This window comes from Spermophilus citellus (assembly GCF_964194105.1).
Source record: "Spermophilus citellus genome assembly, chromosome: 16".
NCBI classification, from domain to species: Eukaryota; Metazoa; Chordata; class Mammalia; order Rodentia; family Sciuridae; genus Spermophilus; species Spermophilus citellus.
Genome location: NC_138196.1, coordinates 9,363,945 through 9,388,203, shown reverse-complemented (window position 1 = coordinate 9,388,203; position 24,259 = coordinate 9,363,945). Strand labels below are relative to the sequence as shown.

Sequence of the window (24,259 nt, the reverse complement as noted above, 5' to 3'; positions counted from 1 at the left end):
TTCTTTGTATACTCTGGATATTAGGGCTCTATCTGAAGTGTGAGGAGTAAAAATTTGTTCCCAAGATGTAGGCTCCCTATTTACCTCTCTTATTGTTTCTCTTGCTGAGAAAAAAAACTTTTTAGTTTAAGTAAGTCCCATTTGTTGATTCTTGTTATTAACTCTTGTGCTATGGGCGTCCTATTAAGGAATTTTGAGCCCGACCCCACAATATGTAGATCGGAGCCAACTTTTTCTTCTATCATACGCAGAGTCTCTGATTTGATATCAAACTCCTTGATCCATTTTGAGTTAACTTTTGTGCATGGTGAGAGAAGGGGATTCAGTTTCATTTTGTTGCATATGGATTTCCAGTTTTCCCAGCACCATTTGTTGAAGATGCTATCCTTCCTCCATTGCATGCTTTTAGCCCCTTTATCAAATATAAGATAGTTGTAACTTTGTGGATTAGTCTCTGTGTCCTCTATTCTGTACCATTGGTCCACCCGCCTGTTTTGGTACCAGTACCATGCTGTTTTTGTTACTATTGCTCTGTAGTATAGTTTGAAATCTGGTATCGCTATGCCACCTGATTCACACTTCCTGCTTAGAGTTGCTTTTGCTATTCTGGGTCTTTTATTTTTCCATATGAATTTCATGATTGCTTTATCTATTTCTACAAGAAATGTCATTGGGATTTTGATTGGCATTGCATTAAACCTATAGAAAACTTTTGGTAATATCGCCATTTTGATGATGTTAGTTCTGCCTATCCATGAACAGGGTATATTTTTCCATCTTCTAAGATCTTCTTCTATTTCTCTCTTTAGGGTTCTATAGTTTTCATTGTATAAATCTTTCACCTCTTTTGTTAGGTTGATTCGCAAGTATTTTATTTTTTTTGAGGATATTGTGAATGGGGTGTTTTTCCTTATTTCCATTTCAGAAGTTTTGTCGCTGATATACAGAAATGCCTTTGATTTATGCGTGTTGATTTTATATCCTGCCACTTTGCTGAATTCATTTATTAGTTCTAGTAGTTTTTTGTAGACCTTTTTGGGTCTTCTAGGTATAGAATCATGTCATCCGCAAATAGTGATAATTTAAGTTCTTCTTTTCCTGTTTTTATGCCTTTAGTTTCTTTCGTCTAATTGCTCTGGCCAGTGTTTCGAGAACTATATTGAATAGAAGTGGTGATAGAGGGCATCCCTGTCTTGTTCCAGATTTTAGAGGGAATGCCTTCAATTTTTCTCCATTCAGAATGATGCTAGCCTGAGGCTTAGCATAGATAGCTTTTACAATGTTGAGGTAAGTTCCTGTTATCATCCCTAGTTTTTCTAATGTTTTGAACATAATGGGATGCTGTACTTTGTCGAATGCTTTTTCTGCGTCTATTGAGATGATCATATGGTTCTTATCTTTAAGTCTATTGATGTGGTGAATAATATTTATTGATTTCCGTATATTAAACCATTCATCCCAGGGATGAATCCTACTTGATCATGGTGCACAATTTTTTTGATGTGTTTTTGTATCCGATTCGCCAGAATTTTATTGAGGATTTTTGCATCTAGGTTCATTAGAGATATTGGTCTGTAGTTTTCTTTCTTTGAGGTGTCTTTGGTTTCGGAATCAGGGTGATGTTGGCCTCATTGAATGAGTTTGGAAGAGCTCCCTCTTTTTCTATTTCCTGAAATAACTTGAAAAATATTGGTATTAATTCTTCTTTAAAGGTTTTGTAAAACTCCGCTGTATACCCATCCGGTCCTGGGCTTTTCTTGGTTGGTAGTCTTTCGATTGCTTCTTCTATTTCTTCCATTGATATTGGTCTGTTCAAATTGTGTGTATCCTCCTGGCTCAGTCTGGGCAAATCATATGACTTAAGAAATTTATCGATGTCTTCTCTATCTTCTATTTTATTGGAATATAGGTTTTCAAAATAATTCCTAATTATCTTCTGTATTTCTGTAGTGTCTGTTGTGATATTGCCTTTCTCATCCCGTATGTTAGTAATTTGAGTTCTCTCTATTCTTCTCTTCATTAGGATGGCTAAGGGTCTGTTGATCTTATTTATTTTTTCAAAGAACCAACTTTTAGTTTTGTCAGTTTTTCAATAGTTTCTTTTGTTTCAATATTGTTGATTTCCGCTCCGATTTTAATTATTTCTTGCCTTCTGCTACATTTGCTGTTGTTTTACTCTTCCTTTTCTAGGGCTTTGAGATGAAGTGTGAGCTCATTTATTTGTTGGTTTTTCCTTTTTTTTTTTTTTTTTTTTGAGGAATGACCACCAGGCGATGAATTTCCCTCTTAAAACTGCTTTCATTGTTTCCCATAGATTCCGATATGTTGTGTCTGTATTTTCATTTATCTTTAAGGATTTTTTGATTTCCTCCTTTATGTCTTCTGTAACCCATTGATCATTCAGTAACATTTTGTTCATTTTCCATGTGATGTAGGATTTTTCCTTCCTTCTTTTATCATTGATTTCCCCGGTAGCTGGTGCAAAAGACCTCAGTTGTCAGCACTGGTGGGAGCGGTAGCCGGGGGTTCCTTGCCCTGGGTCCTGCGCCACTCTTGATTCCCTTGGTCTGACTATCGTGCTCACGGGAGAGCTGGGAGGGGCCCTTAAGGTTTCCCCACTGTGTGGAGAGTGTGGGCTGGGGGTTACACACCTGTAGCCGCCGGTTTCAATGGAGTTATCTCCTCCACCGCATTCTGGTGACGTCAGTTCTCTGCCATGGTGGTATCCCATGCAAATGCCAACTGTTCGTTCCCTTTGCCGGGTGACCAATGCAACAGGTGGGTCCTGACTGGCTCTCCCAAGCCCCGTCTCAATCCTGTGGCCACTGCCTATGAAGGCTCGGTTGGTATTAACCTCCGCAGGTTCAGAAGGGCCGACAGTTGTTTCAGCGGGATCATTTAGTGCTGAGTCACAGTTGTTTGTCTGCGAGACACAGGCGATCCAGGCTCAGTGTGTGTTCTGAGAGGCCCAGACTGTTCGCCCCAGATCCACATCAGCTCAGCATTGCCTAGTGATCCTGAGCAAACAGCATTTAGACGGTTTACGACTCCCTATGCCCACGCAGCTGAAGAGGTCAGAGACTTGATGTCTCCGCGCCCGCCGCCATGTTGTAATCTTTAATCTTAAAAACAATTCATGCTAGTAGATTCTATTTTTTTGTTTGTTTGTTTTTTTGAGAAGTTGAAGTTTAGATGTGATTTGCCTGAAGCTGCCCCATTAACAGGTGCCAGAGTTGAGATTTTGAGCTCCTTGCACTACACTGCATTCTGATCCTTGCCATCTCTGTCCTCTTTTTTTCTCTATGAGAGTTGAAACAAGGCAGTGTGATCATATAGTGTGATCATATCATTTGAATATAGCTGAACATCATTTTACAGTAACTCAAATTTCTTGCCATCACTCTGTGCGTGTCTACAAATGTCTATGAAAGCACCATTGTTATGGATTTGTGGGTTTCAAATAAATTTGAGCAAGTAGGCAAATACAGAATCTGTGAATAATGAAGATGCAGAATACATATAATACAGCATATTTTATAAACATAGAAGATTCTACAGAAAGTTGAGAAATTACCAAGGCAAGAATATTGTTTGGATAACAAAAGCATTAACTAGCACTTATTAAGTACTTACTCTATAACAGGCAGTATTCAAAGCCTCTTACACATATTAATGCATTGAATCATCACTACAACCCTATGAGATAAGGGTACCTTTATCATTTACATTTTACAAATGATGGTACCAAGACAACGCAAGATGAAGGAAATAATCCAGGTGCAGAAGTGATGTATTGATAGAGCCAGATTTCAAAGCTCAGTTATCTGACTCCAGAGACTCCTCTTTGAAAAATAGGAAATGTACAAATTAAAATTATGAGAAGGGCATGCTTTTCAACTAAGGTAATTTAAAGATTATGCAAGTGTTTACAGAATATCTATTCTGTAGTAACCCTTGCAAAAGATATATGATGAACCTTAAGATGTCCCCTTTCTTCACTGAACCCATGGAGAGGTGTGGCATGTACACAAGTTACCACAAAATAAAAAATAAGTGCAGGTAACAAGTGTTATGATTGTTTTGACTAGGTCTGCTTTATGAGGAAAAGATTCAGGGTAGACATCAGCAGGGAGGTAATATTTGAGATAGATCTATAAATTGGAATAAAGTGGTATTTATATTTTGTTTACCCATAAATTGGTATAATATATGGAACATAATAGCTATTCAATACCTATTTGGTAATCAAGATAATTGTTTATGAATTCATAACAAATAGAGGTAGACAGGATATTCTTTGCGGGGTGTGGAGTGGGCATAAAGACCCAGGCTGAAATGTTGAAAATGTATAGGGAGCAAAAAATAATTTACTTAGAAAGCAGTAGGCTTTGGAAGTGTCTTTCTGGAGGGTAAGAGTAGAAAGATAATCGAGGCCTAGGTTGAAAGTGCCCGGATCTAGGATTTTATTATCTCTTATTGTCACTAGGCAGTATAATTTCATATTATCTAAAATTTATGTAATTCATTTTAGTAATGAAAATAAACTGTTTATTTGAATGTTAGCAACAATACTTTTATTGTTCTTCTTATTATATTTTAATTTCTCAGTTTTCAAAAAATTGAATCCCTTTGACAAGTAGTTCTGTCAGAGCAGATGAAGTAACTATATTGATGGTCAAAGGCTCATTATCCTAATTCTCCAAACCTCCTGTGTTATAATAGTCACAAACAGGAAGTATATTATTCCCCACTCTTTCAGGTGTAGTTCTAAAAATAGAGGATTGCATCCTTGACTGAAGGGCTGTCAGTTTTGTAACATAGAACAAGTCATTTAAAACCATGTAATTTGAAAAAAGCTAAACAAAGAAAACTGTGAACTTGTGGTGTTTAATAGTTGAATGAAGAATTATGGTTAGTTATTTATTAATCATATTAGGTGTTGGACAGTGTTGAATTAAGTTATTTTCTTTTATGAGGAGTGTTCCTTTTATCTTATAGAAAATCAGGAAATAAAATTATAGCAGATTTTTATATCAGTGTTAACATTTTTCAAAACTAGTTATTATTTAACAGTTTAGCTAAAATTGACCATCATGAACTGATTTTACTTTTTAAAAAATTTTTTTAGTTGTAGATGGACACGATATCTTTATGTATTCATTTATTTTTATGTGGTGCTGAGAATTGAACCCAGTGCCTCACGCGTGTAAGGCAAACACTCTACCTCTGTGACCCAGCCCCAGTCCTGATTTTACATTTTATATAGGTTCCAAATGATTTATAAATTTATTTCTAGTATATGAATATATTTGTATAAAGTTCAGTAAAAATAAAATACCTTAATTATTTTATTTTAGCCTCAAACACATTCTGGGAAATAGAGGAAGTTTATCTTTATTGTACAGATAGAAATACCAGGATTAACAGATTAAACTAATTTACTAATGTTGCATTCTAGTGTAGAAATTAAGAAGGCTCAGCACTTGGTAATAACATATGATGTAATTGGAAAAGGAATATGTGACACTAAGACAACAGCTCATAGTCTCACTCAAGAGGCTGCACAAGATAACCTTGGTTTATGTAGTGCAAAATTTGGCCTTTATTTGTTAGGCTCAGAAGTCTTTTTTTTTTTTCTTGAGCTATATCAGAGGTGAATTAGTTCAAGAGGTTAATGTTTAAGTCTAAATATAAGACTGTGAATTTACAATGAGAAATAATTATCACAAACTTCAGATTTTAAGCTCATTGGATTTTATTTTCTTTCTATGGACAGATGAATTTTAAAAGCCAGGTAATAATTTTAAAAGTTGTTTATTAAGTATTAGATGAAAGGGTGTTGGAGGAATCAGATCTTCAGTGGCATGAGGTTGAGATAACCTGTTACATCCATCTCAGAGTTGTAATGTTTATGTCTGTAGACTAAACTTCTTAAATGCTCCTTGCTGTACCTCCCAACATTGTTTTCTGCATTAAGTATGGCTTTTCGAGAGGGATCAGACTTCTCAAAGGTTGACAGTGTGTTGGTCTTCTTCCAAGAACTATACTCAATTGATCAATGCCTACATTTTCTTAGTACATTCATTCAAGGCGCCTAGAAGTCCTGTTTGGCAAGGACTCGTGTCTCCTTAAGATAACTTTACTTCCTTACCCATATTTTCATCAGTTATATAGATTTCACTTATTTCCTTGGCTTTGGGAATACAGCTCTTAACTGTTGAATGAATATGCGTTAATATGTCTTGTCTTAGCCTAATCTCCAGTTCCAAAATTGAGTCCCCAGATAGGAACTGGGGAAAATTATCTGATGGTCTTTTATATTTCTGTTTGAACTGTGAGTCTAAGCCCAAGTTGGTATGCCGTAAATATACAGTAGTGGTCTTAGGTGTCACTTGATGTTTAGTCACTTAAGCATTGCATATCCCTAAATTTCTGATTCACTTAAAACCCCAGGAATGAAGTTAAGGAAGACTTAAAAGAATCCACTTTAGTTCTTGTTGTTTTTCTCATTTTATAGCACTTGTCCATGAAATACCTTCAAATCATTAGAATCCAGGGGAGGACCGGTATTTATTTATTTATTTTTGTTTCTTCTGAGAATCCAGGGGAGGACCGGTTTTTATTTTTTTGTGTCTTCTGAGAGTGTCTAGAGAGTATGTAGTACTATAACTAGCCATCAGAAATACTTAATATTTAGAATGTTGACCAGTTAATAAGAAAAATGAAAATGTGATGGTTTATATAGATATTTTAGTCAGACTGGTTTTTGTTTTGTTTTGCTTTTTTCGTGGTGCTAGAGATCAAACCCAAGGCCTTACACATGCTAGGCAAATTAGATTGCATTTTTAAATTTAAATATTTAATCACAGCACAATATAAGAGAAATTTCTTCCCAAGAAGGGTAAAACTGTTATATTGTTTGCTCATATGTACTGTCAGGTAGATAAGTCCTAGGTCTCCTTGTACTGGGAAAAATGGGGGGGCAGGCCCAACAGTTGCTTTTTATAGAATTATATAAAAAGGAGACACCCATAAGAAGTTGCCAGAAGCTAAAAATGTCATTCTTATATTTTCATTTTCTTTTCTTTCTAAAGGAACAAGATGAAGTAGAAAAGTCAAATAAAAAAGAATTACAGGAAAAGGAGGCAATCATCCAGGCATTAAATATAAGACTAATAGAAGAAGAAAAAAAGAATCTTGAGCTAAAAGATCAAGTCACAGCCACTGAAAAATTAATAAGAGAATTACAAGAACAAATTGCAAGTATGAAATTAGAGCTGGCTAATTCTAAGCAAAAAGAAAGACAGTGTTCTGAAGAAATAAAACAGGGTACAGCTGAAGACCTTCAGAAAAGATATCATTACTCAGAATGCCAGTTTGAATCTGATGTGGTACAGAGAATGGTGGAACAAGAAATGCAGAAAAGATTAGAACAACTCCGAGCAGAGATGGATGAAATGTATGGGCAACAGATAGTACAGATGAAACAAGAGTTAATAAAGCAACACATGTCACAGATAGAGGAACTTAAAGCACAACATAAGGAAGAAATTGAGAGTGTTTTAAAATCACATTTAAATATTACAATTAATGAAGATCAAATAAAGTTAATGAACGTGGCAATAAATGAACTGAATATGAAATTACAAGATACTAACGCTCAAAAGGAAAAACTCCAAGAAGAACTAGGAATAGTTTCAGGAGAAAAATCTACTCTGCAGAGACAACTTGATGACCTTTTGGAAGAATTGAACTTTTTAAGGGACCAAATTCAGAGAGCTAGAATGATAATAGCTGAACAAGAAAGTCAACTGAATGAAGCACATAAGTCCCTTAGTACAGTGGAAGCTTTAAAAGCTGAGATTGTTCTGGCATCTGAATCTAGGAAAGAACTAGAGTTAAAACATGAAGCAGAAGTTACAAATTACAAGATAAAACTTGAAATGTTGGAAAAAGAAAAAAATGCTGTATTAGACAGAATGGCTGAATCACAAGAAGCTGAATTAGAGAGGCTGAGAACACAGCTCCTATTTAGTCATGAAGAAGAACTTTCGAAACTAAAAGAAGATTTAGAAGTTGAACATCGAATAAATATTGAAAAACTTAAAGATAGCTTAGGCATTCACTATAAACAGCAGATAGATGGCTTACAAAATGAAATGAGACAAAAGATAGAAACAATGCAATTTGAAAAAGATAATTTGATAACTAAGCAGAATCAGTTGGTTTTGGAAATTTCAAAACTGAAAGATTTACAGAAGTCCATCATGGATTCAAAATCAGAAGAAATGACCCTTCAAATGCATGAACTCCAAGAGGAAATCGAAATATTAAGACGAGAAAAAAAAGAAAAAGTTACACTTGAACAAGAAGTTCAGGAATTACAACTTAAAATTGAATTATTGGAGAAACAAATAAAGGAAAAAGAGGATGACCTTAAAGAAAAGTTTTCACAACTTGAAACAAAAAATAACATTCTTAAAAATGAGAAAAAAGCTATTGAGGACATGTTGAAAATTTATGTTCCTGCTGAACAAGAAGAAAAATTGATTTTCATTGACTCCAGCAAGTCCATATCCAAAGATTGTAGCTGGCAAAAAGAAATGGAAATGCTTACAAAAGAGAATGAGGCCCTCAAGCAACAGTGCATTCAGCTAAATGAAGAAATTGAGAAGCAAAGAAGTACATTTTCATTTGCTGAAAAAAATTTTGAAGTTAACTATCAAGAGTTACAGGAGGAGTATATTTGCCTTCTCAAGGTAAAAGATGATTTAGAAGATAGTAAAAACAAACAAGAATTAGAGTATAAAAGTAAACTTAAAGCACTAAATGAAGAGCTTCATTTACAAAGAATAAATCCAGCTATAATCAAGTTGAAAAGTGCCATGCTTGATACTGACAAAGCTTTTGTCGCAGAGCCATTAGAAATCTGTGAAGTTGTTGAGAAAGATACAACAGAACTTATGGAAAAACTTGAGGTAACCAAGCGAGAAAAGCTAGAATTGTCAGAGAAACTGTCTGATCTCTCTGAACAATTAAAACAGAAACATGGTGAGGTTAATTTTCTCAGTGAAGAAGTCAAATCTTTAAAGCAAGAAAAAGAGAAAATTCTATTGAGATGTCAAGAGCTAGAACTCCTAATTAACCATCATAGAGCAGAAAATGTAAACATGTGTGATGTTCATTTAAGTTCTTTACAAGATGGAATAGTAACTATTATAAGCAAGGATTCTCAAGGATCATTATCTAATGTAGGTGAATATTTTGGAGAAGAAGCAAAAACAGTAGTGGAAGAGAAAATTTCTTTTGAAAATGTGGCTATTAGAAGAGAAAGCAAGCAAGAACAGTTATTTTCACCATCAGTAACAAATGAATCCTCACCTGGGACAGATCAATCAAGTGAAAACGATAAACTCCTTCAGGAACTTTATGTACTTATATCAGAACAGGTATGTTTACTTATTTACATATGGTATAGCACAGTGAAAATGTACATTTCGTGCTAAAAAGAGTTTTCACCTTCTTAAAACAAATTCATAAAACAGAATGAAAGTGAATCATGTAATTCTCATTTGGATCTATCATTTATCATTTAATTTTCCTATTTTTTCTTAAACACTGTTTTTCTTTTAGCTAATCTATTACATATTCTGCTCAGGAAGTAAAGCAATATTTTCTTTGTAAAGACAATACTTTAAATAATATTGTTTAGAATCTCAACTTTACAAAAGTTATTGATTTTATAACTTAGTATTTTGTTGCAATTTCAAAGACTTTTAGAGTTTTTATTTCATACTGGTCTTTTTCAAGGTTCCACAATTGTAAACAAACTCTTGAGTGTTTTAGAACCTTATGCAGTTGTTCAATAGTTACAAATTCTTTTTCCTTTGTGCAAGAAAAACACTTAAGTCCTAGAGTTTTTTGAGTCTTATACCTGAGGAGGAAAAAATAGTATTAATTCTCTGTACAGCTAAAGAAATAGAACACATAAAATAATAGGTTATTTCCTTTTATGTCAGCTATTGATATTAGAAATAACAGAAAAGTCTGATGTGTATCTTCAGTATGATAATGCTAAATAAACTTTTTATAATTAAAAACATCTTTTAGCTATAGATGGACATTTTACCTTTATTTTATTTATTTATAATATGGTGCTGAGGATTTAACCCAGTGCTTCACACATGCTAGGCAAGCTCTCTACCACTGAGCCACAACTGTAGCCTGCTAAATAAACTTATGTGTTTCTAAAACTTAGGTAATAAATATCTTTTGCAGATATAAGAGTTTAGTGTTGAAACAGAGAAGAAGTTAAGGAGTATATATTTCAGTGAGGAAGACAGGTAATAAATTAGAAAATAAGACAGAAATATTGTTACAGTCTATGAAGAAATAAAATAGGGTATTGTGATAAAATAAAACAGGGAAGCTCACAAAAGAAATTGAGAATGATGGGTGGAGGTGGGTGGTGGTCTGGAGCTTGGAGGAATTAACATTGAACTGAGATTCGAATGAGAGGGAGGAGGCTGCATTATGGAAATTAGAGTAGTTGTACCATGAGTAAGTTTGAGGAACCGAATTGAAGGCCTATGTAGTTGAGTTTGAGAAGAGTTTGAAGAAGGAAGAAACTCAATCATAGGGAGCCTTATAGACTTTGTAAGTTTAGATTTTTATCCCTAAGTACAATAGGAAGTCATCGGAAAGTTTTCTGTTTTTATTTCTACTGACATGTTTATGTTGATGATCTTATCAAATGTGGTCATACTTTACGTTTTTAATAACTTGAATAGAGCCAAGAAATTCAAATTGCTTAACTACTATTGCTATGATGAATATTGCAAATTGTTTTTAAAACTATAAATGGTGGTGATTACTCCTAAAAAATGTCAGACATAATTTAAATTTTATTAAAAAGCATTATTCAAAGAAGACCTGAATTTGAAGCACATTTGTCAAATTGGTGAAATTTTCTTAATAGGAATTTTGTTTCTGTATTGAAGATACTTGCAATGGTATTTAGATACTCTCTCCTTGAAATTAACTAAACAAAGTGAAGAAAAGCAAGTCTGTACATTGCTCCCATTTATCATTACTAAAATAAACTCCATCATTGATACAGAGGGGAGTAAGGTATGTATGCAGGTGGAGGGAAGCTCACAGAAGAAATTGAGCGGTGACTTACATAGTGATACTGTTTACTTGTCTGAAATACTGCAGAGGCAACAAAATACTCCTACTCTCAGTATTAAACTTAGTAATTAGAGCAGATATATCTCACTGAAACCAAAATAAATGTGGCTGTTAAGAATTTTTAACTGGCCAGCTGCAGTGGCAAATGCCTGTAATCCCAGCTGAGGGAGGCTGAGGCAGGAGGCTAGTGAGTTCAAAGCCAGCCTCAGCAACAGTGAGGCGGTAAGCAACTCAGTGAGACCCTCTCTCTAAATAAAATACAAAATAAGGATGAGATGTGGTTCAGTGATCAAGTGCCCTGAGTTCAATCCCCGGTACCAAAAAAGAAAAAGAAAAAAATAATTTTTTAACTGAAAAGAAAGAAATGAATAGTTTTGGAGTATAATTCCAGATTATCAGAGAATCTTTTCAACATTGGGGTGCAAGAAATAAGGAGTGGCAGGAACATTATAGATATTGGCTAATTATTGATGCTGAGAGAAGCCATAAATTCAAGTGTGTGTGTTTAAAATTGGAGGTAATTATTGGTATTGGAAGAGATACTAGAGCTTAGAAACATATACTGGAGCTTAGAAACCTCAAGAGGAACCATAATATCAGTTCTGTGAGTGAAGAGACACTACTATATAGGCTATATAGACAGCTGCTATATCCCTAGTACCTAGAATAATGTTTTGCACATGATCAGCAGTTAATAATGTTTTACGAATGGACAGATGAGGGGTGAATAGGGGAAATAAAGCCGTTTTATCAAGAATCAGCAGTGAATCAGGATAGGCCTTCATGTTAGAATGAAAATCAGAATAGCTTTTGTCGCTTGCTATTTAGCATTGTTCTATAAGCCCTAACCATTCCAAAGATAAAAAGATACATGGCATAAATAGAAATAGATAATTCACAGGTGTAATTAAGAAATTGAGAAAAAAAATCTAAGCAAATAAACCAAAAAACCTAATGTGAAATAAATGTCAAAATTAGCCAAAAATATGTAAGACCAATACAAATAAAATTAGAATACTTTAATGAAAAATATTTGAATAAATGAAAAGTCTCATTTCTGAGTGGGCAATTTTTTATATTATAGAATGTCAGTTATCTCTAGATTTATCAAACTTAAAAAGTTACGGAAATTTGACTTAATTGGTTTATAGTTCAGCTGGAAGAGTAAATGCACAAGTAGAGCCATGAATATTTTTTTTTAAAAGTAGAATGTATGTAACATGATATGTGAAAAATAATTTTTAGGTTTAAATATTATCAATTTAATAAATGAGATATTGAAATGAGTTAAGTATTCAACAGCATAGAAAAGTGTCAAGAATATCTACATTCAAAGGAAATAGAAGGAAGGAAATAAAGAGCAAAAATAAGGGAACTTGTAATAAACAAGTGGGAAAATTTTTCAAGAATTTTGGAGGTTTATTATTTGAAAAGATTATTTACAGGTATTAGATCTCCAAAAATATGACCAAGGGGAAAACACATAAGCAAAATCGAGAATGAAATAAGGATATAAGTACAGGTGCCACAAGAAATTTTAAAAGTCATAAATAATGCTACAAATAATCTCTGCCAATAGATTTGAAAATATAAGCAAACTCTAGATGGTGTTCTGGAAGAATATAAATTACCAGAACTAATGCAAATAGAAATGAATAAGTTCAAATGACCATTAAATAGAAATGAATAAGTCAGGAATCATTAAAGAGTTTGAAGTAGTGGTCAGAAATTTTCCCTTTTGCCTCATCTCAAACCAAAATTCTAGACTTAAGACCATTTTACAAGTGATTCTTATTAACTCTCCAAGAACAAAAGTGTAATTGTCCACTAAAATAGGATTAAAGAGAGAATGGAAGAAGAAAGGAAAGAAGAAAAACTGAAGAAAGAAAAACCACCCGGTTCACCTTAGAAGGCCAATCTTAATATGAAGTCCTGATAGAAATTGTAAAGAAAATAAAATTGTAGAGTAATCTAACTTGTAAGTGTGGTTGCAGAAATCCCAAATAAAATATTAACAAGTTATATTAAGAGTGGACAAATAGTTAAACATTTGAAAAAATATCTGTGACTGTAATCTCTACATTTTTATGTAGCAAGACAAAATCCATGATTATTTTAGTACATAATCAGAAAAAAATTCATAAAAAATTTGACAACCCATTTATAAGTTAAAAAAAAAAGCTTTAGGAAATCAGGAATAGCAGGGAAATTTTCTAGTCATGATGCTGATTTTCATCAAAATGTTGACAGATTATATTTCTGATGGTGAAATTTAGAAGCATTTCCATTAGAATCAAGCATAGGACTAGGATACATACCCATTGTCAACATTACTATTGCAACATGGTTTTGTAGTTCTTAGTGAATGCTTCTCCAGTTCTTGCAATATGACAAGAATAGGAAATGAGAAAAAATATGAACAGATCAGGCAAAACTTTAAACCCAAGATAAGATGTTTTGAGTTTTTGTTAAGAAAATTATAAAATATTGAAGGACACAAAGACCTGACTGTGTGCTAATACATATCATATCCATAATGGAAAGATACAAAGAAAAATATCAGTTCTCTCCTAATTAATAGTTCTAGTCAAAATTACAATAAGATTTCTTAATGAATGTGGACCACTGATTCTAAAATTGATATAGAAGAGTAAATAGCCAAGAATACTCAAGACAATCCTAAAAGTATGTATTTGTTATCAAAACTTATTACAAAATCATTATAAACAATATGGTTTGATGCCAGGATGGTTAAGTAGATCAGTGGAATATAATGAAAAGCCCAGAACAGATCTGTATCTTGTAAAAATTTAGTATGTGGCAAGAAGGCCCTACAAATCAATGAATCACTTAGTGAATCTCTACTACATTCCAGGCACTGTTCAAGTCATTCATAATTTAACAGTGAATAAAAATGGTCAAGGAAGAATAAAGTTTACTTTTTAGGGTTTAGATGAACATTAGAAAATACAGACAAATATTTCTGGTGGTCTTAAGTGCTATGAATAAAATTACAGTATGATAAGAAGAATAAGATCCCTAAGTGTAGGGCTTTTTTTGCATAGGGTAGGTCAAGGAAGACTACTTTGGTGAGATAATATTTGAGCAGAGACAAAGGAAATCAAAAAATAAACCAAATTAGCAGAAGAAGCTTAGAGTATTCAAAATTGTTTGGGAGGAAAAAAAAACAAAATTGTTTGAGCACAATTGACTTTTGATACTAGAGGTTAGAAGTTAGGGAATTAGATCCTTGTTGCTTTAGGGAAAAAAAATCAGGTTGGTTAAAAATGTACACATAAGAAGAAAATAGAATCTTAAGATAGGGAAAGACTTTTAATAAAGACAAAGCATGGGAAAAGATTTAAAATTTTTATTGTATCTTTTAAAAACAATAATATAAAACAGATTTGAGGACTGGGACTAGATATTTGCCATGTATGTAAGTTGCAAACAAAAGCTATCAAGAATATAGAAAGAACAATTAATGTAACAAGAGGTCCAAAAATAAAATAATAATGGGCAAAAGATGTGAAAGACATGTGCCTGAATAGGAAATCAAAGTATCTAATAAACATGAAAATATTCTTTCAACCTTACTATTCAGTGTAAAAATAAAATAACATTTTATACCCATTAGGTTGGTGAAGTTAGTCTGATATAAAGAATGGTAAGGATGTGAGTATATAAGTACTCAACCTTCTGGAAGCATTGTAAATTAGTACTGTCATATAAAAATAATTTGATCAAATCTAGCACAGTTAAAAATGCACTATATTTCTAAGTAGTTCTCAAAGTGTGGTTCCTGACCAGAAGCACAGCATTACTTGGTAACGGGTTAGAATTCAAAGCTCTTTGACCTCTCCTGAATCAGAAACCGTGCGGATGGGGATAGGTTCCTAAAGTAACCTGTTTTAATAAGCATTCCAAGTGATTCTGATGCATGTTACATTTGAGAACCACTAATTAGAAAGAAATTAGCGCATTTATCTAAGGGCATGTGTAAGAATTTAACAGCAGTATTTTTTTAAATATCCAAAAATTAGGAATAAACCAATTTATCTCTTGAAAGGAAATGGACAAATTTTGGTATAGTCATAATACCACAGTTAAAATGAATTAACCTGTTGCCTACATGCTGCTAACTTTTTGTTTGTTTGTTTGTTTGTTTGTTTGTGGTACTGGACATTAAACCCCCTGTTACCTACATGGAATAATACCAGAGACATATTGAATAAGAAAATAAATTTGTAAAATTAATATTATTTGTGTAAATCCATAAAAATACAAAATATACAGTGCATTGAGAATGCAAAATGTATTGTAATGAGAAGTGATAATGTAAGAATTGGACTGGATTTGTAGCAAATTATGATTATGGTTGCTGTGAGGAAGGAGTGATGAGAACATAGAAGTGTATAGGGAGTATAGGGAATGAAAAAAATAGACAAAATATTATAGTACTTGTTAATTTGGGTTTTGAGTTTATTGCTTGCATTTTTTCCATATTTAAAATAGTATTTTAAATCCAGGCATGGTGGTGCATGCCTGTAATTCCAGCTGTTTGGGAGGCTAAGGCAGAGGAGGATTCTAAGTTCAAGACCAACCTTGGCAACTTATTGAGACCTTGCCTCAAAAAGGGCTGGAGTTGGGATTGTGGATCAGTGGCAGAGCGCTTGCCTCACATATGTGAAGCACTGGGTTCGATCCTCAGCACCACATAAAAATGAAAATATTGAAAAAAAGGGCTGGAAATGTAGCTCACTGGTAGAGAGCACCCCTGGGTTCAATTCCCAGTGCCATGAAAATAAAATGTTATTTGAAAATAAAAATGAAAGATAAGGAAGAATCAAGACAACATGAGAGAAATTGGTATGAAAATTTGTTCTCCTGGTCTCCTTGGCTAACTACTCTTACACAGCTGTAGCCGATCCATTGCTGATAGTCCTCTTAGGGTTTTTAATTGGACCCTGCATCTTTAACTGTTTATTTAATAAGATGTATAAAACAAAAAATACATTCTGTAAAACTGATGGTCCTCCATACTCACTACAGTAGCTGTAAACCAATGATGATTAATTAATGATTTGACTAGTTCCATAAAACCAGTGGGGAATGTTATAGGCCAGGCTATATAAGCAATGACCAAACAGATTTCATTTTACCCTGAGACTCCATATTACATAAGAAGTGCTTCTCCCATAGGAAAGCCCCATCACTGTACCACATTACTAATTGCCTAGCATAGCCTATTTGCAATACAGAATAGCAGTTCTTACACAATGTAAAATTGTTCTCTTTGGTTCCCATTTTCCTTGGGCAGTGTACCTTATTGGGGAATAATTGATTAGATGTTAGTAGCCATTCTTTAATTTGTATTCAACTAGGGTCACTTTGATCCATTTCTCTTTTGATTATGATTATGAAAAAATCCCAGGAGAAATGAATGAGATGAAAATTTGATTAAGACATTGCATTGTTTCGCTAATGGCTTTATTCAGCTTCTGTACTACTTCTTGCTTGCTTGCTTGCTGGTTGCCAAGTCAATCTGGATGTGGTTTTCGCCTTTAAATATCCTAAAATGTTGAGGCTCTAGGCTGTTTCCTGCAGAGACAACTTGTTCCTGTAGGGAGCAGTCCCAGACAGTCAGAATAAAGACTCTCCAATATGGACAAATTATAAGCTATACCAAATATCAAAATTTGCTATAAAATTGAGGTAATGATACTACTCTCCTTGAAAAAAGAAGTAGCTCAGTATAACTGAATGAAGAATGAAGAAAAAAATGTCATTGGTTCTCTTATGAAGTTTTAAACTATAATTTATTTCTCCTCTTGTTTTAGTATATGCAAAAAGTAAATTATTTTATAGTAAATTATTTTAAATTTTTCTAATATATATTCACTTTCAGAATGATTTAAGGCTACAGATGGAAGCTCAGCGCATATGCCTTCCACTGGTTTATTCAGCTCACGTGGATCAGGTTCGTGAATATATGGAAAATGAAGAAGATGAAGCTGTTTGCAGTCTTAAAGAGGAGCTTATTTCTACTCAAGAGGAAAAGATCAACGAACTTCAGAAAATATACCAGTTAGAACTACAGAATGTAAAAACACAAGAAACAGGTAAATAATTTCTGACTTATAATTACCATGAAGCATCACTTAGAGTCCACCATTTCATAATTCTGTCCTTAGAACTCACAGGGGAAGGTGACTTGTGTATCTAAGCCCTAGTCTTATTTGTTCATATAATCATTGGATATTCATTCAAGTGCTAGAGAAAACTAAAATTACTGAGTCATTTCCCCATAGGAAATCATAATCTATTGGGAAAGCATATATAAAATAAACTGAAAATTTCTGAAATATAATGAACGGAGGGAGAAAAAAGAGTCTTGTCTTTCCTGGGGAAATGAGTAGGATGAGGGTATGGACAAGAGTAATTAGGTTGGAAATTTGGGGAAGGCTATGGAGTCTTAAGCATTGAGCTCTATCTAAGATTGCATCCATTTGGGAGAACTGGGAGTTCAGGTCGTGTTAGCTAGAAAAAACTGGATTGGAAGGAGCTTGATCAGGAAAGGTTTTATGTACCCTGATGAAACATGTTTATGTTTTATGCTATTGGTGATAAGACCTACAGCAGGATTTTAAATAGTGGGAGTAACAATAAGATTTTTATTTTAAGGTGATATCATTAAGATCAGTTGGAAAGGATGAAATTATTGATGGGAAGACCAGCCAGATTGAATTGAGTATGATAGAAAGTTAAGTTCAACACTTAGAGTTAGGTTTTAGTTTGTCGTTAATGTTAGCAGAAATTAAGGATGATACCCAAGTTTCTAGCTTAAGAAACTAGAGTATGGTTCTAGTCATAAAAAGGAACCAATTTGTGAAAAAAATAATAAATTCAGTTTTAAATATATTGAGTTAAGAATAGAATACTTACTGACTTTGAAAAAATATATAGGAGTTAGTTGAAAATAGAAGTCTGAAACCTGGGAGAAAAATTTTAAGTATGAGGCAAAGATTTATAATCAGCATGAATGTCAAGGACAAGAGGTCAAGGACAAGAATGAGTTATCCTGGGAAACTAGAGAGTGAGTTAAAAGACCAAGATGGCATAATGGAAAGCAACAATGTTAAGGGACCATACAATGAACCATAAACAATTAGTCACAGTTAATGTTTTTCTTTCATGAATATTTGGCTAGTTAACTAGACTTCTTGTGTTCAAGGTATCTCTAGGCCTTTACTTTTGCTTTTAGGAATGAGTTTTATTATTGGAATTGCTTTGGTGAACAGAATAGAATTTCAAGCATATCAGATAATACCATGCTTTTTCACTTCAGGGGTTCTTTGAATATAGTAATATTTTAAGTTTGTATTTTTTTTAATTGATATCTTCTTGAGGTAGTCTGTCCACTATTTCCCAAATTTCATGTTAACTAATGGTTCATTTAATTGGCAAAAAAGTTAGTTTAGTGATTAACTATCAGCATTTTTTAGAAATAAAAATAAAAGAGGAAAGTGAAAGGTATGAACTACTCTCCTCTGGTCCCTTTTCAACACCTCTTTTGTTTCATGTTTCTGAATTGTTTTAATGATATAAAATTGTTGAATTTAGAGATACTATACCATAAGGATAGGAGAAATGATATTGAATCACACTGTTTTCTTGTTTTCATCAGTCAGAATGAGTCAAATTAAAACCTGAGTTTCACTCAAAACATTTTTCAAAGAATAAATATTTTTATACATTGAAATAAAATGATTGTTATTTCACTGAGAAGTTTGTATTGAAATGTGTATTGTCTTCTCTTCCTGTTATCTTCTCTGTAAGATACCAAAAAAATTAAACAACTTGAAGAACAAATTCAAGAATTAGAAAACTTCATATGCTTTTTGCGCCAACAATTGAAAGAAACTAAAGAAAATCATAGGGCAGAAATTTATTCTCTACAGGAGAAGCTTCAAGCCATTAGTGAGGCCAGGGTGGACCCAAGGTATCTATTTACTTAAAACTTCATTCAGCGGTATTTGTAGCTTAGTAACAATGATAGTATCATCTGGAATGGTTATTTTAAGAATAAAATATAACTTTAACAAAGAGATAGGATGTAACATTTTTGAGAAATAAGAGCAGGAGATAATTCTGTATCTTTGAAATGTGTGAAATAAATGTTGGTATAAACCAAATACATTTTATTATAGGAATTTTACTTATACTCTTATAAAGATGTTATTATTAATCTATTTTCTGAATTAAAACAAGTCAGGTAGTAGACATTTACTTGTTTATTCTATGCCTAGGCTTTGATATGTTGATGTGGTGAATACTTAAATAGTCTAAGTATGATCATTCCACAATGACTTGAACATACTCCATTTGATTGTCTAATTGCTCAAATTCATCATGTCCCAAATAGAACCCTGATCTATGAGGAGAGAAGAAATGATTTTGAATTACCACTATTTATGTTTTCTTGGATCAGGATCTTCTAAAATTTGCTCCTTCTGTAGCCATCTTCATCCATCATGACTCCTTTCTGTCATAACTCTCTGCCATTCTATGAAAAAAATCTTTTTTTTTTAACCTTCAAAGTACATCAAAACTGTGCCACTCCTTACTGCTCCACTGGTCCCTGCCATTGTTGTGTGTTTCACCTGGATTACTCAACTTCTGTTTACAGTCTGTTCTCTATATAGTCAACACAAGCGCCAGAACCTTTGCTTTTATAATTTCAGTTACATCATGTTACTCTAATCCTCTTCTGCTCTTTACAGTCTCGCTAGGTCCTGAGGACCATGACATCTTTGACTTTCATTTCCTACTGTCTTTCTTATCACTTACTATTCTCAAACCATATAATCCTATGGGGTTGGGGTTGGAGCTCAGCGGTAAAGCCCTTGCCTGGCTTGTGTGAGGCCCTGGGTTTGATTCTCAGCACCACATATAAATAAACAAAGTAAAGGTCCATTGACAACTAAAAACAATTTTAAAAGATTAAAAAAAACCTCATACAACCCCACTGTGATCCTCAAATATATCACATATCAGTACGCTTCTGCTTTAGGGATTCATTGGCTTTTTCTTCTACCTAGAATGATTATTCTCCAGGTATTTGTATGCCCACACCCTCATCTCCTTTTGGATCTTTACTTAGATGTCATGTTCTTACATAAATTGAAATTGTCCCCAAAGAGTCTGTGTCTTACTTTTCTACTTCATTTTTTCTTAAAATTATTTGTTTTATATGTACACATACATTATAATCACTGTGTGTGCGCATGTATGTGTATATATAAATAATGTATGTATGCACTTTATATATCCAAATGTATATAAATTTAGAGGAAGTATTGTTTCATTTTGTTTGTCTTCAATTAAAGAATTTAAGCCTTTTTAAAAAATATTTTTATTAGTTGTCATTTTATTTATTTATTTACATGCAGTGCTAAGAATTGAACCCAGTGCCTCATACACGCTAGGCAAGTACTTTACCACTGAGCCGCAACCCCAGCCTAGGAATTTAAGCTTATCTTTGTCTATTTAAGTCACTGATATATTCTAAATCCACATGATTCCTAAATACTAATCTTACCTTATTGTATAAGATTAGACATTTTAAGAAAACATTTTTACAAAGTATTGAATGCTTATATAACAATACAGAATTCAGACATACATACCAAAAGATATGTGGGTAGATAAAATTAAAATTAAACTAATTGTAAGTTAAAATTAAACTAACTGTAAGTTAAGAATCTTCTCTTTACTATTGCCACACTTAATTTCCAATATAAACAATCACTCTTACTTTTGATATGTATTCTTTCAGACATTTTCCTATTTATATAGACATATATGTTAAAACAGGTTTTTAATGCAAGTGAGAATTTACAAACTTTTTTTAAACTCAGTAATATATCTTAGATATATCTTTATATACATACATACATGCGCGCGCGCACACACACACGTGTGTGTGTGTGTGTGTGTGTGTGTGTGTGTGTATTGTATCAGGGATTGAATTCAGGGGCTCTTAATCACCAAGTCACATCCTCACCCCTCTTCTTTTTTTTCAGAACTACTGTTTTTATTTAAAATAACTCATGTTCAGATCTACCACATACCAGTTGGGTAATGTTAGACAAATCAAATTTAATGAACTATTATTTCTATATATGTAGTTTCAATAACTAATTATTTTTTTTAGTTCTAGCAATTTTTTTTCTTCTAACTAGTTATCTAAGACAGTAGGATGCATTTTGACATCATACATAAATGAAGTATAACTTCTCATTCTTTGGTTGTACATGATGTAGAATATATGATGTAATCATATATGCACCTAGGGTAATAATATCTGATTCATTCTACTATCCTTTCTTCCCTCATAACCCTTCCCCTCCCCTCATTGCCTGTTGTCTAATCCAAAGTATGTTTATTCTTCCCTATCCCCCCCACCCCATTGTGAATTAATATCCACATATCAGACAAAATATTCAGCCTTTGGTTCTTTGGGATTGGCTTATTTAGCTTAGCATGATATTCTCCAGGTCCATCCATTTGCCACCAAATGCCATAATTTCATTCTTCTTTAAGGCTGAGTAATACTCCATTGGGGAGATATATATCACACTTTCTTTATCCATTCATCTGTTGAAGGACACCTGGGTTGGTTCCCTAGTTTAGCTATTGTTAATTTAGCTGCTATAAACATGATGTGGCTGCATCACTGTATTATGCTGATTTAAAGTCCTTTGAGTATAAACCTAGGAGTGGGATAACTGGGTCAAATGGTGGTTCCATCCCAAGTTTTCTTAGGAATCTCCATGCTGCTTTCTATAGTAGTTGCACCAATTTGCAGTCCCACCAGCAATGTATGAGTGTATCTTTACCCCCACATGCTTGCCAACATTTATTGTTGCATATTTTTTCTTTCTTTTTTTTTTTTTTTGTGGTGCTGAGTATTGAACTAGGGCCTTGTGCATTCGAGGCAAGCACTCTACCAACTGAGCTATGTCCCTAGGCCTGTTGCTCATATTCTTGATAGTTGCCATTCTAACTGGAGTGAGATGGAATCTCGTTGTAGTTTTGATTTGCATTTCTCTAATTGCTAGAGATGTTGAACGTATTTTCACATATTTGTTGATCGATTGTATGTCTTCTGTGAAGTGTCTGTTCAGTTCCTTAGCCCATTTATTGATTGGTTTGTTTTTCTGGTGTTTTTATTGTTTTTTATTTATTTTTTTTTAGTTGTCGAACCTTTATTTTTTAAATTTATTTATATGTGGTGCTGAGAATCAAACCCTAGGTCCCTCGCACATGCCAGGCAAGCGCTGTACCACTGAACCACAACCCTAGCCCCTGGTGTTAAGTTTCTTGAGTTTTTTTATATATCCTGGAGATTAATGCTCTGGGGTGTATGTGGTAAAGGTTTTCTCCCATTCTGTAGGCTCTCTCTTCATGTTATTGATTGTTTGATGTGAAGAACCATTTTAGTTTGAATATTTTTATTGATTCTTGCTTATAGTTCTTGTGCTCTAGAAGTCTTGTTAAGGAAGTCAGTTCCTAAGCTGAGATGGTAGAGTTTGGACCTACTTTTTCTTCTGTTAAGTGCATGGTCTCTGTTCTAGTGCCTAAATCCTTGATCCACTTTGAATTGAGTTTTGTGCAAGATTAGAGATAGAGGTTTAATTTCATTTTGCTTCATGTGGATTTTCAGTTTTTCCAGCACCATTTTTAGGCTATCTTTTCTCCAGTGAGTATTTTTGGCACCTTTGTCTAGTATGAGATAACTGTATTTATATGGGTTTGTCTCTGTGTCTTCTATTCTGTATCATTGGTCTATGTGTCAGTTTTGGTGCCAGTGTCATCCCATTTTTGTTGTTGTTGTTGTTGTTGTTATGGCTTTGTAGTATAATTTAAGTTCTGGTATCATGATGCCTCTTGCTTCACTTTTCTTGCTAAGGATTGCTTTGGCTATTCTGGGTCTCTTTTTTCCAAATGAATTTCATGATTGCTTTTTCTAGTTCTACAAAGAATGTCATTGGAATTTTAATAGGAATTTCATTAAATCTATATAATGCTTTTGGTAGTATGGCCATTTTGACAATGTTAATTCTGCCTATCCAAGAACATGGGAGATATTTTCATCTTCTAAGGTCTTCAATTTTTTTCTTTAGTGTTCTGTGGTTTTCACTCTAGAGGTCTTTCACCTCTTTTGTTAGATTGATTCCAAATATTCTGTTTTATTTTTTGACTATAGTGTGAATGGGGTAGTTTTCCTAGTTTCTTTTTCAGTGGCTTTATCACTGATTTGTTGTATCATGCATTTGATGTATGGTTGTTAATTTTATGTCCTGCTGCTTTGCTGAATTTCATTCATTAATTCTAGAAGTTTTCTGGTGGATTTTTTAGGTCTTCTAAATATAGAATCATATTGTCGGCAAATAGTAATAATTTGAGTTCTTTTTCTATTCGTATCCCTTTAATTTATTTCTTCTGTCTACTTGCCCTGGCTAGTTTCCAGGATTATATTGAATAAAAGTGGTAAAAAGAGGGTTTTCTTGTCTTACTAGAGTTCTTAGATGGAATGCCTTCAGTTTTTCTCCATTTAGAATGATTTTGGTCTTGGGTTTAGCATGTGTAGCTTTTACAGTGTTGAGATATGTTTCTATTATCCCTAGTTTTTCTAGTGTTTTAAACATGAAAGGGTGCTTTATTTTGTCAAATGCTTTTTGTGCTCCTATTGAAATGATCATATGATTCTTCTTGAAGTCTATTAATGTGGTGAATTACATTTATTTATTTCTGTATGTTGAACCAACCTTGAATCCCACTTGAATATGGTGCACTATTGTTTTAGTCAGCTTTTTTTTATTTCTGTTACTAAAGGATCTGACCAGAACAATTTTAGGAGAGGAAAAGGGCTCATGGTGTTATTTGAGGGCTCATGGTGTTTAGACACCTTAGTCCATAGAAGGCCAGCTCCATCCCTTGGGCTTTGAGGTAAGGCAGAACATCTGGAAGAAGAGTGTGGCAGAGGGAAGGAGCTCACATAGTG

At 33.5% G+C, this 24,259-nt stretch overlaps 1 protein-coding gene across 1 annotated transcript in view; it reads left to right on the top strand.

Annotated features, from left to right (window-relative positions):
• The window catches only part of LOC308635076 (A-kinase anchor protein 9-like), a 114,551-nt gene that overhangs the window by 16,748 nt on the left and 73,544 nt on the right, over nucleotides 1-24,259 (top strand). Inside the window, exons 8-10 of the mRNA XM_081269332.1 lie at nucleotides 7,095-9,449; nucleotides 17,099-17,312; nucleotides 19,030-19,192. Coding sequence (XP_081125458.1) covers nucleotides 7,095-9,449; nucleotides 17,099-17,312; nucleotides 19,030-19,192 — 2,732 coding nt within the window. The remainder of the gene's footprint in view (nucleotides 1-7,094; nucleotides 9,450-17,098; nucleotides 17,313-19,029; nucleotides 19,193-24,259) is intronic.